The sequence below is a fragment of the Amyelois transitella genome, chromosome 16 (genome assembly GCF_032362555.1).
Source record: "Amyelois transitella isolate CPQ chromosome 16, ilAmyTran1.1, whole genome shotgun sequence".
Lineage (NCBI taxonomy): Eukaryota > Metazoa > Arthropoda > Insecta > Lepidoptera > Pyralidae > Amyelois > Amyelois transitella.
Window position 1 is genome coordinate 7,603,594 of NC_083519.1, and position 19,656 is coordinate 7,623,249.

Below are 19,656 nucleotides of genomic sequence, written 5' to 3' on the forward strand. Positions count from 1 at the left end.
ATCCTATTGCCGCCTACAACTTTCGTAGGCATTTCGTACACGGTTAACTTAAGACCTACGAACTCGTAGCACTCGTAGACCTGCTACGATATTTGTCGTAGAGTTGATTGTCACCGCAAATATAAACCCTGTATTGTGTAGGAATGTTTGTTCTCTTTGTAAATAAATTGAATACATGCCATTACTCATGTTTCCGACAAGGGTAGGCAGAGATTACTACACTTGTCGAAAACAAGCCAGTTCTACTTATGATAAGTCTGGAGAACATCTCTTTCTAAATACATTAAAAAATTTAGATTAGATTCTTCTTTTTGGCGATGGGCTTAAAAGGCTGAATTTTGTACTCTGTTTACCCCCTAAGGGATAAATGAGAAGATTTCTTTTTGTCTTCCTTGCCGTTGGAAAATGGAGAAGGTAGCATGTGAGCGCAGTTGCCGCATTCGGGGGCGCGGGGCGGGACTCCGCTGCGGCCGGCGTGGACGCGGCAGTCATGCTCCGTGCCCCGAACGCACCCGCCGCGCTCGCCGCCGCGGCCGCACTACTAGCCGCGCTCGTAGGTAAGTCCCCAATGCGAATTTTTAATTTGGAACAATTAATTTTTTTTGCCGCAATAATATTTAGCCTTCTTTTTGATTTTGAGGGGCACATACATAAAAATAACATTGTTTTTGAACGTACATAAAATTGTTAAGTTGAATAAGCGGAAATTAGTTTTGTTTTGTAGGTCTTAGTGTTATTTATATGGCAGTCGTAAATTAACCCTTTGCTTCTTTATCGAATAATTAATTTTTCAAACTTAGATATAATTCTAAATTTGAATATCCCAACATCAGTCCTGTATTGTCGTGTCATAGATAATTAAGTTTGTTTAAAGTAGATTGCAGTGACCTATCTGCATAATAAACGTAGTCATTCAGTAAAACTTTTAAAAAGGCATTGGGAATGCAGCTCGCTTGCATTGTACAGCCATAATATTGAATTACAGCTGCGAGTGTCTGCGGTTAAGTAATTTTATCTTGAAGAACTGGGAACCAAATGGAAATAGGGCTGTGCTAACAATTACTCCACTTCAGACTCCAATTTTTCCTTACTTCCAGTAAACGTTTTGTAAAGCTCGCAAATTATTATGTATGTTATAATATGTCATTCCACTGTTTCACTGCAGTATATTGCATTTTACTCTGTCGTAATTTATCTGATTAAAATTGCCAACAACATTTTATATCACGAATCCCAAAGTGCTAGTATTAGTAATAGGTAGTTAATTACACGAAGTGATTATTGAAAGCGTGTGTGTAAATGTTGCTTTCTGGGTATGTTAAAATCACATCATACAATGTAGTGTAATTTCAGCGGTCGTTTAACTTTTAGAAAGTCAATTTAAATTATTTATCGTGATTGTGACATCACAAAATTTTCTTTATCGACCTTTTTTTCCTTCTACTATCCTTGTAGAAAGTTTATTTAAATTCTTTACAGCTATCGACCTTCTTTATATTTTATTTTTAACTTTTAATATTTTTACGGTTAGTAAATAATATTAAATTTAACAGTCATTGTATAATCAGCAACGTATGCTCTTAATTAACATTTACCTACTGTTAAAATAATGAATACAGGACGTTTTTTTGGTAATGGAACCAACAAGCAATAAACCATAACTCTCATGAAAATCTGTCGCCATTTGACGGCATTCGCCAGCTGTCCTGATTTCTACAAATTGCACGCGATAAAACATTACCTACTTTTTAACAATAAAAATTAACATTCTTACTAATAATGTAATTTCATTTCTCTACTTATACCAACAGTTAACTGTTAGCACATTGTATCAATATTATGTTTTATTAACATATATACATATAATCACGACTATATGTATATCTTGGGGGTAGACAGAACCCAACAGTCTTATTTGTCAAAATTAATACAGTTTAAATAAATAAACTATCAACTTTGTTGGTCACCATGGTCGTTAATCGTTCCCTTGACAAGAAGCTTAATAACCTACAAATTCGCAGTTTGTTTTGAATCACAGAATAAGGCAGAGCGACCTGGCACATGGTGCGGACGTTCAATATTCTGTGTTTGCAATAATACGCGTTATAATTGGGGATTCTTTTGTCTGTGTCCTTGTATATGAAAATAAATGGTTTTTGTTGCTGGCAATTCGCTTATTGCATTCATATTTCGAATAGTGACAGGTTGCTAGTAGCCCATCGCTTAAAGGAAAAAGCCTTTCCCTTGATTGACTTTTACAGTGTGCACGGGAAGAGAAGCAGCTTGCACAACTGTTTTTTTTTGTTAGTACTGTTCTGTTGCTAATAAACTATTAGTGTAATAATATCAGAAACTGATTTTGTGTTCCTTTAAACATATACAAAGTCAGAACAATACCAAGCCAAGTAGAAAATACATCCGAGATCATCCCGCCATCTCCTAGGTCTGCCTTCTCCTTGGCAGTCATCATTGTGCTTCACGTGGTCAGTTTGATCCACCATTTCAATTACATTAAACAAACAGACAATCTAAATAACTAATAAGACAAACATGTTTGTGAAAAGTTAATCAAACATATTAAATGTTGACAGTGTGTAAACCACAAAGGTCAGTGTTCCTCACCGACAGAAATTCATCCTCAGAGAATAATCCTTAGTTTCGAGCGATTCAATCGAATGGATCCGTGGTAATGACATAAAATACGTCAACACGCCTTTAGTTATTCACAATACGTGTTGAAAGTTGAAACGACTCCAATAATTTCAATAATAACAACCATTTTCGCCACAATAAATTGAGTGAATAAAAACACTTTACTAAAACCACATCAATTTATGTCTAGATGATATAATAATAAGTGAAAAGAGACATACACACATAAAATCAGGAAGAGACTAGGTACACCAAATGAAAACAGACACTTTCACCAAATATTAAATCTGTAATAGTATATGTAAAAGATAAATATTGAAAGAATTATTAATTAATATTGTTGAATCACAAAAAAGAAACTCAAAACCGTCCCTAAAAATTTTAGATATTTTAACAACACAGGTTAATTGGAGTCCTGTTTTGCCGAGGTGCGACAAGGCACTTGTTGGAACAACTTCTGTAAGAAGAAACGTGACTATTAAGGCAAAAAAAAACAAGTATGTGTATGCAAATGCGTTACTTTTGTTATTTTAATACAGAATAAGCTTTTAAAAACGAAAAAACGTAATACTTTTTTGTGGTTTTCCGAACACTTTAAGGAAACTACCTGCCAAACAACTTTCTACAAGGTAATTTTTAAAACACACCTGCTCTTCTCAATTTTTTAGATTAAATTACTAAGTAAGTACTTCTTATCCACCATTATTCTTCATTCAAGCCAGCAATAACCAATACAATGTCTCTCCTGTAGGAATTCGTTGAAAACATCAACATTTAAGTTCAAAGAAGAAATTTACGACGATTAATTTTTAACTTAAAATAATTCTTATATGCGTTTATATTTTCTAGCGTTTGTCGATACCATTCTTAACTTATGGTTTTTAAAAATTCTGAGTTTGATACAGATATACTTAACTTACATTTTAGGGGCCGTAAAAATAGAGCATATTTCTACGTCAGCTGCACAGGTATAGTGCCTTGAGAATTGCGCTAGTTATTCTTTAGTCGCTTCCTACGATTTCCACATCAATACAAAGACACGAACACTCATTTTCTATTCTATTATATTTTATGATGATAAAATTGTTTATCATGCACATGTTTACTTAACACATAGATCGATATTTCTACTTAATTTAATTAGATTTCTTTGTCTTACAATATTGGATTAAACGGTCTTTGCAATATTACCTAACAGTCGTGATCCTGGAAGAATTATTTTAATTTTTCTTTCAATTTAAGAATCTTAAACTTTTTAAAGGAATTCGTCATTTTAAATAACATTTATAAGTACTTGTATGTATTGTAAACGTTAAAGATAATATAAATCTGTCTTTAAAATCGAAGGTAAATTCCCAAATTAAATTCCATTTCCAGAAGTTATTAGAGAGTATAAAAAAATCTTGCGAGATCGGCGCTGGCGGTGGCCATCCATCAAATTTGCAATTAATTTTTACTTAGGCCTGGAACCGTTTTGTAGTAAGCATGAAGAAAACTGACATCCCCGATGAAGCATTGGCTTTAAGATTGATCATCATCGTCACTTAGGCCTCGTTGTTTTTCCACATCATCATCTTGGCGTTTGTCCCTCTTGACTTCCCTGAGGAAGAACCCTGGTCCTAAGCTGCATAGAACACCATGAACCCTGTTTGTCTTAGTGTTGGAAATCAAAGGCTGGTGTTACACTAGATGGTGGGTGTAAGTTTTTTTTGTGTTAGGATAAAGTGCTCGAAGCTCCCCCTTTCCGGCTGAAATAAGAGGCAGAAACAAGTTGAACTAGTCCTATTCTTAAGTGCCGGAAACCAAACGACACGATAACTTACCGTACACGGCCTCAAGGCAAGAGATTTATTGCGACTCAAGAAATGTTTTAGGAATAGTCCATGGTTGTATGCAACTTCATGAACACAAGTAAAACGAGGATCACAACTTAAATGCTTTACGATAAGAAAAAAAAATACTTTTTCTGCACTTACCGACTGCATGGTAAAAAGGGTTGTAAGCGACGGGCTAGCAACATACGAGTATCACAATTTGAATCTCAATTCCAATATTAAGCCATACGAACGTGGCCTTTCTTTTCAAGACTGTTGACTCTGTATACTCCGTAAGTGATTATACATACATACATATAAACACATCTATATCCCTAGGTCTACCTCCCAAGGAAGGTAGACAGAGCCAACAGTCTTGAAAAGACTGATAGGCATCGTTCAGCTGTATGGCTTAAAAATAGAATTAAGATTCAAATAGTGGCAGGTTGCTAGCCCATCGGCTAAAAGAAGAATCCCTAGTTTATAAGCCTAAGTTTCATTCGTATACAGCAGAATATTATATGCGAATTGTTCAATGCCATTAATTTAATTTCCCTTATGTAACCTGTTCATCTTTCAATCATATTTATAATGTTTATTAAAATGCCTCGAATGCCGGCAGCGAACTCCAAATTAAATCGCTTTTAAGCGCCCTAACAAAGGGTGCTAGGGTTGTCTCAAGGAAATAAGTTGTTGTTATGACATTTATACTAACTATGATTTAAATTATATTTATCCAAACAATTACAACTTATTCCCTATTGGCATTTTGATAAAAAACAAGTACCTAGTAGTTTTGTAAATCTAAGAAACACGATTGCAAGATAATACAAAATATATATTTTAATAAACCCTTACCTCTTCTTACAAAACAACCAAATCAATAACCGTTAGTTTACTAAAATTATAAGTTTGAATATACTCTAGACGCGTTTTGACAAATTTTTAGGGCGCAACCCTGCGCTACCGCTATACGTTCAAAATGCCTAGTTTTGTAAATTATCTTTCGTGACCTAGACGCATTGATCCGTTCAAGGTTTTAGTTTTGTTAATATCTTCTATTTTCATACTCTAGATTACCCGTAGGAATTTTGCGATGCGATGCTATGCAGTCGGCCGCTGTATTCGCTCTCTTGGGTTATTATGTTTTTTAATTAAGCATTCATACATATTATCACATCTTTATCCCTTGCTTTATAAACCTGCTTTTATTATTACATTAGAAATAACTTAAATTAATTTAATAACCATGATAACGAAACAAAATAATAACAAACTTGCGTTTTATTTTTCGCCCGTATAAAATGTGAAATCTATTGTATTGTACTGAACAATTGTTCGTGATTGTACAGTCTAAAGAGTAAAGAGATTTTAAGTTTAGATATTGAATTACCTACGTTTGTTCGTGGCGGAGTTCGTTAGCTACGATAATATACAAACCAGACCGAAGCGACCTTTGTGAAATATGAGTAAAGTTAGAAAAGTATGAGGAAAAATATTTAATAGTTTTTAAAAATTAATTTTCTACTATATGTTGATATATATTGGTTTTTATTTTGTGTTTGTATTAAGTTTCCTTTGCGGTATGGGAAAACATCGTGAGGAAACCTACACAGTTAGGCCATTAAATGTAACCATGATTCAATACGGGTTAGATTCCCCTGCAATGCGGAGGACAGATGGAAGTCGCTTTGTGTAAAAAACCTGGGCCATTCCCCAAAGAGGTGAGGATGTAACCGGGACTAACGTCAGGAGAAAGAAGTCTCCCGCATTACATCGTATTTCCATTACAGTTAGCTGGCTTTATAAGTAGCTAACTTTTGAAAAAAATGTTGCGTTAGTACTGACCTTGAGTTGGCACAAGAAATAAAGTGGTCGATAGAATAGCAATAAAAACCCATGGTCATATTGTGATGGCATTCACAACAACATATTTTGCATCGTTTATTAATTGCAAGGAAAGTTTGTTGTTTATCTACTATTGCCATGCCATAAATACGAGACCTGTATATATGGGGCATTAAAAAAAAGAAAAAAAAGAAAAGTAGTCACTTCAGGAGTGTTTAAACGAACTTCGTAAGACTAATCGAGTTATTTTATAAGTCGACTAAGCGGTTTAGTCGACGGCTTTTCGAGACAAGCGAACTAGAACACGGAAATAGGCAATATAGCGACGAATTGACAACTGTATCCATCCAATTCCCAGCAGAGCACACTCGATGTATGTCGGCGTAAAAGTTTAATTAAGCCTTAAGACCGTCACACACGTAGCTATAATATATGAAAATATACTCACTATATTTTTTTTTTGTGTGTTGACTACTATATGTATGTGGTGGGTGCATGACGGCTATATTACTGTATATATTTTATATACAAACTTTTTATAATTCTTTCCAAGTATTTTGCAGACGTCGTAAATATAAATTGTAGCGGTGTGTGGTCACTCTTTTTGCTTTATTAACATTTGCAAATAGTGCAAAAAGTAAACTTTACAACACACCAAGAAATAAAAAAATACTTACATTGAAAAGTGATTAATGGAAGACACTTCACTTACGACAGGAGGAAGAAGCATTGCTAAGTATAAATTACATTACTTGTGTGTGTGATGGGCTTAAACCCAGCAGTGAGAGTTCGAGACCCTCTTCGTTTGTTACGATGTCGTCAAAGAACTTATTTGAAAAGGTGAGGTCCGATTTACAGTGCAAAATTCAAACTTAGGACCAAATAGAGTTAACCATGGAACAATAAATTTTAGATGTCAGAAGGTTATAATTATAATTGATGCAGTGTGCCACGCTAACAGATGCTCGTTGATTTATTTAAAGCTAATATTTAAAGATATTCTAAAGATTAAGTGCATTAGGAGCAAAAACAAAAGTGAGAAATGAAAACTTTTTCTCTACTATAAGAACTGCTCTTGGTCAGATATCATATCTGATATCCCTCTCAGTCGCAATATATACAATTCTCAAAATATCAAATAATCAAGACATTATATTTTCCAAAAAGCATATTCTAAAATATGATGTTCTCAAAATATCAAAATAGCTGGACATTATATTCGCGGAATCCGCCTTTTGCAAACTAGCCCTAACTAAATTAAATTTAAGAACAGTTAGTGACTTATCTAAATGGAAAAAGCAGATCCGAATGTCACAGTCATTTCATTCGGATACTACGAGTAGGTACTATGAGGCTAATATGTAGGTATTAAAAAAAATCAACCGAACGAATTTACCTTCTTTTTTGGCACATATGGAGCCAATGTGTCGGTATTTCTCCATGTGATCAAATAAATATTTACACGGCTGGCTGAGCACACCAGCGGTGTGAGCAACCTGCCCGCTCGATTGGTTCTATAGAATTGTTTTGTACCTACGAGATAGCAATACTACGATTCCTGTATTTACAGCATACAAAACATAATATTGTCACGTATTTATCCTTTACAGGGAAGACAGCGTAAATTGTTATCATCTTCAGGCGGAGTGAAGGCACAAGCCTCTGAGGTCATGTTCAGCTGAATGATGAAAACGAGAGATAGTGATACGATTTATTGCTCTCTCTTCCACTCTTTGTCATCTCTCATTCCTAGTTTTACCTTCCTCCATGCTTTAGAGGCCTGGGGTCCGCTAAAGTGATAGTGAAATGTAATGATTCATAGCATACAAACATCAAATACAAAAACTTACAAACGATCTACCATTTGATCTACATTTGTGAAGATATGATGATTACTTTTCGTCGTCGTCGCCAAGTTTCATCGAGACTTTTCCAAGTAGGTATAAGACGTTTCGTTGCAAATATCCCAACTAATACTATAAATGCGACGGTATGTTCAATCTTCTTGTAACTTGCATATATAACTCAGAGTCTGGAGAAGGAAATAGATACTTTACATCCCTGTAAAAACTATAGTTTTCGTGGTTACAGGTTGTATTCCTTTGCAGGCGGCGCTAAATTCTTGTTACGACCAGGTTTTGCCAGTTACTTTAAACATAAGATTCTTAGCTTCGTAGCAACTTCGTAGCAAATGCTACGGATATGTAGAACTCGTCGTAGCACGCAATTTGTCCTTACGTGTAGAATAAACCACAGTCACTATTGGGTAAGCTTATATTTTCTATCTTTGTTATTTGTGCTTAAAAGTGCGAAAGAACGTATTGGGGAGGAATTTCGCTATCTAGTCGTAAGATCGACCATCTTCTATTAGTTCTGGTTGGTATATAGAGAATATGATGAATTTAAATGTCTTACCTACTTGACTTCTAGTAGTTCAGAAAAAAAATTGTAATCGAATGTTTCATAACTGTAGACAAAGTTGTTTTAATTTGTGCTTGTTCTTTTATGTACTTTTAATAAACATCCATTTTGAGTTTATAACATTAGAAAAATCGGATCATGTGCTTGAACCCGCCGGCCAGCGCGACGTGGTAAGTGCTGCCACCTGTATGATTCCCATCGATATTATAGATGCCGATGGATGTCACACAAGTATTAATAAATCATTCAAAGAGGCAAGGAGGAAATATTTATAAAAGTTTTATTGTTTTCATATTTTTTGAGCTTACCATAAAGTGAAGTTTCACAAGTTTCTGTGGTGTAATTGTAGCATGCCCAAATCAATGATGCTATACCAATAAAACTACTGTTTATCAAAGAGCATGCGAAGAAGAGACGAAATTCAAAAAAGTAGACTCGTAACAGCTAATGATGGTACGTCCATAGGCGGAAAAAGGGGGCCAGGGTAGATGGACCCAACTCATAATACAGTATTTTAAAATTTCAGAGCAGGTTAGTAACTACCAAATAAAGGTTGGTCGTAGCTAGAAAATTATGTATATAAATTTTACTTGATTTGCCACAAAAAAAATCATACGATTTAAAAGAGAGATAGGTAAAAATCCTATAGCAGTTTCAACCAACCACCAAGGCCCAGGTCAGCATAATTTAATTATTTGCAGGGAAATGAATGGACCTCTCTAAAGGCATAGACTGGCACACATCGTTACATTACGATACCCTTCGATTAGATTCTTACAACTGGTTACTCTATTTTTTTTTTTTTTTTTTAAGTTTTCCCCTGGGTGTTACACCGCACCCAGGGGGAGTTCATTGCATGAAACTCTCTGCATGAAGACAGAGACATTAACAATCTTGGTTATTTAAGTAGTATGTGAATAAACTATTGCATTACTTTGTACTGAGCTTAAAGTCTACTTCTTATACACTATTTTTTAATTAATGTAGTACAATGTTAAATCTTAATAATCTAATCTTTGAATTTTACAACATCTTTATGTATCAATTTACCACTGTCTTTTATGCTTTTTACTATCTGTTATATCTTATTACATCTTAATATACCATATATATCTTTCTTTATCCTTTTACATTTTATAACCAAATTAACACTATGTTACTCTATTCCCCCCTTATGACGTATTCAAAAAATATATGAGTAACATACCACACGGATTCGCGATTCAATTTAGTTGAAGAAGCGCCAGGTGAATTCTCCTGAGGAATTTTGTTTTCTTTCTCGATATAATTTTTTAGTAAATTTTATATTTCTATTTTATCTATACGAGTAACAAACATCTTTGAACACCTTTTAGATAATGATACAAACAATTTTAAATATTCCAAATAAATGTCTCTTTAGTGAAACATTTAATGCGATATCAAAATTAAACAATATATATGTTACTGTAAAAGCCCGAACTGTGGTAAATCCTAAGATTTTCCGGTAAAACCTAAGATTTACTAACTCTTAATGGCAAAAGTCCGAACAGTTCTTTTATTTCGAACTTTTACCACCATTCACTAGGTAAATCTTAGGATTTACCTCAAGAGCACGGTAAATATTGAAAATGATTTTTTTACTATAAGAATTAAGTAAATGCTAGGTTTTACCAATGATGACTGGTACATATTAGTTTTGGGAATAAAAAAAATATTATTCTTAATCATTTATTTCTACCTTTAGCATTATAATAGGCATGTATTTATGAATCTTACATAATTATGTATTTAAATTACAAACATAAAATATCTTCTCACAAACATAACGCTTAAGTTGGCTAATTAAATCTCACTAAATCGGTATGATTCTTATAATTTGGTATTTTAAGGAACAAAGTTGAAAAAAAAGACAATCGTCATTAATTAGTAGGTACTAAGTACCTAAGAAAAATATTATTTGTTACAACACGGAGTGCTATTGTGGCACTTAGAATTACAAAGTAATCCTGATGACTTGCAAGCGCATTTCTTCGACAAGCATTTTTTGAGACAGTTACATTTTTTGAATCCTTGTCCTCCAGTCAACGACAATTTTCCAACAACTTCGCGAAGACTCACTTCTTTCTCTTTAACAACATCTTCTATCGTAATAAAATCTTCAGAGCATGAGGTAAACTGATTCTGTGTGTAAAGCTGTTTTAGTACTCCAATATTGGTACCTAGTTGGTAAAACTCGTTGTCCTTTACATCTATTACAACTGCAATGATGCTTTTCGGGTCAGTTTTAGCTCTGTCAATGTCCGGTACTTTCAGTCTTACATTTTGGCCAAGTTTCACATTTGGATTTTTATCAGACGACTTAGCTTTCATTTTTTCAGCAATCATTTTCAATATTTACCGTGCTCTTGAGGTAAATCCTAAGATTTACCAATTACATGGTGGTAAAAGTTCGAAATAAAAGAACGTTCGGACTTTTACCATGGAAAGTTGGTAAATCTTAGGTTTTACCGGAAAATCTTAGGATTTACCACAGTTCGGGCTTTTACAGTAACATATATATTATTGGCACAGGTAAAACTGCGTCATAGAGTTTGAAATAAATTTAATATTTCGTACAATTAACACGTGCGTGACATTTTAGCAGAGTGGTAAATAGGCGGGTAGCGAGCCAAAAACCATTAAATATGATGTACGGGCAACGCCGTCTACCAATGCGGTATTAACAAAATATTACATATTTTGTGATATGCGTCATGGTTTCTCGTTACATAATTTAAACATGACTAGCGACTAGCCCCGGTTTTGCATGGGTTGCATTAAAGATATAGACTTTCCTCAGAAAACCCTCTTTCCAACATTACATACAGGAACAAAATCCAACAGCAACTTTCCGTGATTAGCTCAAACATACTGACAAAGAAAACAGGGGAACTTTATAATAAGAACTTTATAATTAGACTGTTGGTAAGAAGTGTAAATTATAAACATTGAAAATTCTGAAAAAATATATTCAGTATACATAATATAAGACGGATACTAATTTCAAACCGAAAACTTTTTGTCAATCATCACGCAAAGCTACGACCGTAAAACTAAAAGAAACGAGTGGAGCCGTTGGCGAAAGTTAGTTCTAAAACATATGTCGTATTTTACTGTCTTATTGTTGTCAATTATTATCTTGAAAACGTTTGAAAATAATATGAGAGGTTTGACGAAGCTAGAGAAATCGGTAAGAATATTGTAACAAGTAAAAATCCAAAGTCTCTGCCTACCCCTATGGGAAAATGTTTATCTTGAATTCACTTCACAAAAAATTACTTGAAATCCTCAGAAGAATAATATAGCAAAAAACATTATAACTTCGGCTTAGGAGAAATCTATGGGTGACGTCCGGAATACGGCAAAGGCCATTTATTACTGGATAAAGCTACCATACCAAGCAACATTAATTAAGGCAATAAAGAAATGTTAAATTCATGAATAAAAAAATTTTTTTCGTAGTTCAAAATTAAGCTGCTGCTCTGTACTGATTTTGGAGCAAGACAAAGCCCGTCAAGCTGTACCTGTACCTAAACAGAAAACTGAGAAACATCCGAAAACGATGGGAAAAATGTCAACAAATTGACTTGCAGTATGGCAACCCAAAAAAAATCATTGCATGTGTTAAAAATTAAATAGGAAATGTCGTAAATGGATTGCAAAGTTTAGTAGTATTCATTGATTTTCATTGTATGTAAAAGTTTTGAAACAGACAGTCGTTGTCAGCAGACAAAGTATAATTGTATTGCGAAAAGACGATGCAAAAGTTACAAGTAGCTATTATTTTACTCTTTTTTGTAAATAATGATGGCAACCATATTTTTTCTTTACGATCCTATTTTATTATTCGTCAATTCCCGAATGGCCTTATGAAGTTACGGAAGTGCTTCCTGTGTAAGATTGCCAACAAAAATAACTAAGTATTCGCACCAAGGAAACGAAAAACTGCTTTTCTTGCCGCAAATCCGTAAATAAATAACAATGGTATTTTCCCATTTCGTTATTCTAACATTGTTTTCCTCTTACATTATTGCACCACTTATCTGCCTTATACATATTTATATTTAGAATGTGTAAGTAAATCGGTAGGAACCTATTTCATAAATAAACCACGTACCTTTAATTTTCTTTGATTAATGTAGGTTCTTTTTTTTAATTTTGTTTTACAGTACATTAATTTCATTGCACTATGGTGAGGAAAAGCATCGTGAGAAAATCTACGCATTCAGACAACTGGAAGTGTTACCATTTTCCAATACCGTTAATGGAAATTAACGTACCCCTAAAAACCAGAGGGGAGGGGGAACAACTAGTACAACGCAACTAGGATGACTTACTTTAGAGAAGAGCTTTTCTAAGAAGTACCTCCACAGCTCGTTTCTGTATATAATATCTACGAATACTCGTGCTTTCAATCCATTTTAGGTACCTACTGAAATAAAGTTCAAATTTATGTTCCAAATGTCGTAATTAAAGGACATTTGAAAATTGTTTACCTTTATTTCGCTATGTAAAGAAATGTACTATAAAAATAGCTAGAAGTAAAAATACTTTTATTAGTGTCGTGTGACCGTTCTGTGCTCTTTGGCGTTATCATTTAATTTTGTACTACTTGGATAGGTATTAGTTAGACTACAATCATGTACGTGACTTAGATCCTTGCCCGACCCAAACCGTACTGTTGTAGTTCATGAAACAGCAGAATGTAACAAGACCTACCTCCGCCGGCATACTAAATAGGGGCTAGAGTAGATTTTGTATGGAGCCACAGTTACCTTTAAAAATACATATATCATAGATTTCGTAAAATAGACTAAGGATTCATCTAATGCAAGCTTCCATCCGCGCAGTTATGAACGTAGTTTGATTGATTGTTGGAATCTATATGGCATTTATAAGACTCGTAGATAAAAATAAATTACATTACTTAATTTCGGAGAAATGATAAAATAAAATAAAAAAAAAATTAACTCAGCTTACTTGGAGACTAGTAGAACTAGTAACTCAATTATATTTAATAGGTAAGTACCTTATTCGTTTGCAAGTAAAAACTGCGTTTCTTTTACATCTGATCAGAGATCGAACATAAAACCTTAGGATTAACCAAATCACTACTAAGGATGCTACTGGGACGGACAACTTAAGACTATTTACAAAAGCAGTCAGCCTAGACACTGAAATATTGAAAAATTGTAGGCAGAGCCATGGACCACCTCCCGTAAACTATATTCAAGGCGAGGTGCAGGTATCTCTTGGGTCGACTTTACTTCATTATGCAAAGTTAAACATTGAATATGTTAATGTAAGCATGGAGACTTCGTTACCTGCACCAAGACGCGACTCATTTGTTTTTAGCGTTTTAAGCAAGTCCCTTAATTACTAGAAAAACTGACTGTTCCCTTCAATAATAGAAACAAATGTTTTTAATAGGCCACAAAATTTACAGGTCAAATTGACGTTCATTTCGTTTAAATAGTAAAGTCAAGATTTCTGTTATAGCTCACTTACTCAACGATATCTATATTTTATAAACTTAGTACCATGTGGCTTTTGGCACTGTAGAATAGGACCACTTCAACTCTTTCCCATGGATGTCGTAAAAGTCTACTAAGGTATAGGGTATAAACTTGGGATAAATACTTTTTTAAGGCGATGGGCTAGCATCCTGTAAATATTTGAATCTCAAATTCAGCTGTAACATAGCCTATCAGTCGTTGCGACAATTAAGGCTTTATCCACCCCATAAGGGATAAATACGTGATCCATGTAAGTATTCATTTTAAAACATGCAAGACCCGAGCCAATAAAAAAAATAGTTTTTTTTTTATTTTGTCTCTATCATTATAATTTTAGATGTCATGATTTCATCTAATAAACTGACAATTTGAAAACTTGTTGAAATCTTGCTAATAAATTATATTTCTTTGTGGTTTCGGCATTAAAATTCAAGGTGAATCGTTTATTTTTATGACGTCTTTCAGTTTTCTCTCCTACTGTTTAAGAATAACACAGGCATTTGTGATTCCTAAAGAATACAATATGAAAAATGTTTGGTACCCTTTTAGTTGTTTATGTTATCTTACTGGCGTACTTGGTCCGATCCTAGGAAGCACGTCGAACCTTTGAGTTGAATTAAACTGGCGCCATGCATTATTCACACGCATCAGGTTTTCTGTACAGAGATTGCATACATATCTTACTTTAAGTGCAAAATAGGACGATAATATACATATAATCTATAGAATATAATGAATTGTATTAGTGTCCGCACTAGAATAAGAAATCAACGTTATAAGTAGGAAGGTCCAGGTATCGATTCCCGGCCTGGGTCGTAGAGGTTTATCTGTAGTTTTATGTATGAACCTTTATTCCCATAACATAAGTCTCAAGATTTATTTGGGACCTGCTCAATCCATTTGTGTGATTTTTTCCCAATAAAAAAAATTATGTTCGCCAAGGAAGTTGAGCACATAAGTTTTGAAAATCATTATTCAAATTTTCTCTTTGTTCCAGCGTGTGAGGAAAAATGTATAGACTGGGAAGGGAAATCGGTGGCTCACGGCCTCCTGTACGTGCCGGGGCCCGGGGTCTGTTCCCTATGCGTCTGCTACCACACCAAGCCCATGTGGTGCAAGGCTATCTACTGTGACCCGCCTTATGTAAGTGTACAAGAAAGTTGTCCTTTAAAGCATACATGAGTATTCATTCTCTATTTTCAATATTTTGTCATAATTAATATACCTAATTAAATAATATAAACTTATATTTATTATTTAATAATTTAAAAAAAAACTATTCTAAATTTACAAACTAAAAACATTATTATTTAAATTTTGGCCCCTAGGAAGGGTTCCCATCACGCAGGCAGCATTCCCGCGCTGTATAGCAATAGCAATACGCTGCGCAAGAAAGCTGCTCTATTTTCTATATTCTCTATTTTAAAATAAGTATTCCCAACGCATTCTCGGCCTTTTTAAACAATGCACGAATGCTAAAGAGTTTTTCTATCTGAAACCAATAAGCCATCTGACCAAACATTTCCTTTTAAAACATCATAATATTTTAAAGTCAGCAAGCTAACACGAAACTATCAGTGTAGGTACCTATTGTCCCAGTCGTCCGAGGTATCTCTATGTTCCATCAAATATTCCTCTCCTTTAAATAACATTTCTTCATCTCTTTTTACAGTTCTGTGATAAGTTCCGAGTCGGTGAACGATGCTGCGAGTTCGAGTGCCTGGACCCGCCGGGGACAAACGACCGGTACATGGAGCGACAAAGACTTCGAGCGCTCATCCTTGCGGGGAACTCGTCCGCGCCACACGTCGCCCCCTCCATCGAGCTAAAAGCAGGAATCTCCCTACTGGCCGTCGCCGTCGCCAGACTAGTATGAAATACGACTGACAAATAGTAATTGAAATTTACCACTGAGCTGTGCTCATTTAGAAAAAGATGTGACTATAATTGTGATTTTGAATACCTACCGACTTCATTCACGCATTATTCAATTTTAATAATTCAATTAGTTATTGAATCAATACCTACCTCTTTCAAATATGCAGTGATTAACTTAAATGTCGTTGCTACGGTAACGAGCAGCCACACGGCCTTAATTTCAACTAATCCTTTTCGCATTAGGTAGGCCCAATGCCCGTTATAGCGGAGAAGAATATTACCACATTTTTGTTTAAATAAATTATAGTTATGGATTTTTTTATACTTATCAATTAAGTTTTTGAGATCTTCATGAAGAAAATTAAGTCCCATATGTAAACTTATATATAAAGAGTAAGTACAATCTGTAAAAGTTTCTGTAAAGCAGTCCAGTCCACTTAATAATATTTTTGAGTCCTGGATCAAGAAATAGAAGGGTCCAACAATTGAGATTGTGAAGATTAGGGATCTAGAGACTGCTGTAGTAGGCTGTAAGAATTCAGCAACCTACATTTTTAAATTTAATAATTATATGCTTACCTTATAAAATATTATTAAGTATTTAAAAAGCCAAGAGGTCTTCATTAAGGCATAATAAGACCTTATTGACTAGCTAAAAGGATAATTTATTTTATACATTTTCTGTGCCTTTCTGTCAAAAAAAATCTTAATTTTTCAGTCACATAGTTACTTACTTATCATCAGTTTTCTGCTAAACAAAACCTATGGTAAATTTGATGGTACTTACTCGTTTATAATTTTAAAAAAAGTACCACTTATTCACTTAATTTGTGCCATACATTTTTGGCGCCAAACATTAAATAAAAATGTAACGGCGCCATACCAAATGTAGAATTTATTCATCGCCGATGAAAAATATAAATTTTGGACCAATTTTAAGTAAACAAACATATATGGAGTCTGTGTTGTTTCCGTATGTTTTTATATTTTCTTGGACTTATGTACCAATTCAGTTACAAATTATCTTAATCTTTATGACCCCGAGAGCTAGGAGTAAAACTCATTCGTAGAATATAAGTACTGCTAGTACGTAACTACGTTTTACATCCCATTACATACCTAGTCAACTAATTGTTTAGTAAAAAAAGCAACGAACACGTAAATTGTCTTATTTACTGACAAAAAACTTTCTTTCAAAAACCAGCATCCAATGATCGTGAAACAACATTAGGTACTACTAGTAGATACATAGTACTTGCACACACGTTCAAAAAGCACCATGATTAAAAATAATTATACGGACGTTTTCGTTTCTTTTGTAAATAGGGTTAGATAGATTTAGTATTGCCCAATGCGAAACTAATTCTCTGATAAACACTTTTTATTAATTTAAGTTAGTAGGTATTTTCCTGCCCTTTAGTTAGTCAACTAGACAAAAAGATTTCGTCTTTTACTGAAGTAGAATCATTATTTTCAATAAAGTGCCTGAGAATACCCTAATTCCAAAAAGAAATAATATCTGATTTAGAAAAAGTAGGTACCTATTTCACGTCACTCATCACTGTTGGAAATTCTCGGAATTACTCAAATCTCGACTTTTACCCGTTTCATTTCTTCAATCGATCACTTTGCTAGGCTTGCGATTAGCACTGGTATTCTAGCCTATCTAGCTCTGCAAGTAATAAGTAGCTCATAAATAAAGATCTAATTACTTCACGTAGATAGTAACTTCCTTCGAATTGTAGCTTTAAACATCATATCATCAATATAGTGAAAGTATGTAATATTAATGAAATTTACTCAAGTAATTTTAAAGAAATTTACAAGCTGGTATTTGCAATGGCGTTTCTTTTCGAATGTTGACCGCTGAAGAATCAATCAGTACCTAAAATAATTACACGGCGTCCTTAATTTCAAAATAATACCTACTTACCATGGGCAAGTTTCTTTACTTAGGTTAGGTACCTACCTTTTTTTGGTTTTGATTTGCGAGTTCTGTTTAAGAGGTTTAAGGTAACAATTATGTTCTGAGATTTTTTTAATATAAATAAACTTATAAGTAGTTTTACAATGTAAAAACTCTTAATAACAATTCGTGCGCAATTTACTATTAGCAACACGCGACTTCTACCTGGTTGCGTGATTTTAAAAATAAATTCCTCTATTTGTTTTTAAATGATATAGTGACAAATGTGACAATAATTAAACCCCATTGCGAATACACAGCGTAACTGCTGTGACATATTAAATTTATTATATTATTCATATATGTATTATTGTTCAATAAGTTAATCGAATCTTAAGCAATCAACCGATAGACAAGAAATAACACTTTAGATAGGAAAATGTTTTGAGTAAGCATTTGCTGGTTAATTTCTACATATAGACACGTCTATATCTCTTGCTGTGTAGACAGTGCCAACAGTCTTGAAAAGTTTAAAAACCTGTCATATTATATTTAAGGTCGAAAAATAGTTTGAACAAAAATTCTTGAAAAATGAGTAGGTAGGTATCCTGTTTCATCACATAAATATAAAATTAAGAGAAGACACATTAGATGAAATCGTCAACTTTCCATCATAGCTAATTCTTAATTTTTTTCTTATTACCTATGTGAATAAAAGTTATACTTCACGAAGTAAAGGATTATGCGGCTGTTATGTTTGTGTTAATTTACTTCAATTAAAGAACTTAAAAAATTTATACCTACTCAAACGGAAAAGATATTGTTCTAATAAGCAAGTACCTACTTAATTATATCATATACTATTTATATTTTATAAACTATGTGATAATTGAGACCCAAACTAAACACAAATTTGCATTGATTTCTCTGAAAATATAACAAATGCTTGGTTTCTTTAAATAAAATATTATTGAACCTTCATAATATACCTACTTGCACACAATATTCAAAATAACTACACAATATAAAAATAATTAACTTTAAAGGTTTGTGATATTTTGCTGGTTGTTATATTTTGCCAATATAAATAAGATGGACAGCTTTAAGGCTTAAAATTAAGGCAATTTGACTATAAATCAATAAAAGTGTAAATCTTGAATTATGTGAAACCCATTAATTCGCTTTTTTTTGCCAAAATGGAAGCCTTTGAAATTGGACCAATTGTTGATATAAGATTTAATTGTAATGTTTTTGACATTACATAATGAACAATAATTTCATTTTCACTGGCTTTTATTATAACAAGTTCTATGTGTAATTGGAATCTTGTCTATAATTTAGTTTCAAATATTAATTTGGATAACTAGACATAGACATATTGTAAATATACTCATAATAGAAATACATATAATTTATGCAAACATTACTTTAAAATTAGCTTAATAAACCTTATCATATAAACAATATGTTATGTTTTTATTTCTCTTCCATGTTACTTTTTTATAATGGAAGTATCCTTTGGGCTGGGAAACATTCAAAAAATTATTTTAGTTTAGAAAAATAAATAATCCCAATACCTACATAACTAACAAATATTTAA

At 33.4% G+C, this 19,656-nt stretch overlaps 1 protein-coding gene across 1 annotated transcript; it reads left to right on the forward strand.

The window, feature by feature from the left end:
* The first annotated feature begins 490 nt into the window (after positions 1 to 490).
* On the forward strand, positions 491 to 19,268 carry LOC106129561 (integral membrane protein DGCR2/IDD). The gene is made up of 3 exons (XM_013328157.2): positions 491 to 557; positions 15,270 to 15,415; positions 15,945 to 19,268. The coding sequence occupies exons 1-3, from the start codon at positions 491 to 493 to the stop codon at positions 16,146 to 16,148; spliced, it is 417 nt and encodes a 138-aa protein (XP_013183611.1). The 3' UTR covers positions 16,149 to 19,268.
* Positions 19,269 to 19,656: the final 388 nt, after the last annotated feature.

What these genes read in the sequence shown, in the direction of transcription:
- LOC106129561 (XM_013328157.2), top strand. Translation starts at nt 491, where the DNA reads ATGCTCCGTGCCCCGAACGCACCCGCCGCGCTCGCCGCCGCGGCCGCA. An exon ending in ACTACTAGCCGCGCTCGTAG is followed by an intron (nt 558 to 15,269) that starts GTAAGTCCCCAA and finishes TCTTTGTTCCAG; the next exon opens with CGTGTGAGGAAAAATGTATA. An exon ending in TCTACTGTGACCCGCCTTAT is followed by an intron (nt 15,416 to 15,944) that starts GTAAGTGTACAA and finishes CTCTTTTTACAG; the next exon opens with TTCTGTGATAAGTTCCGAGT.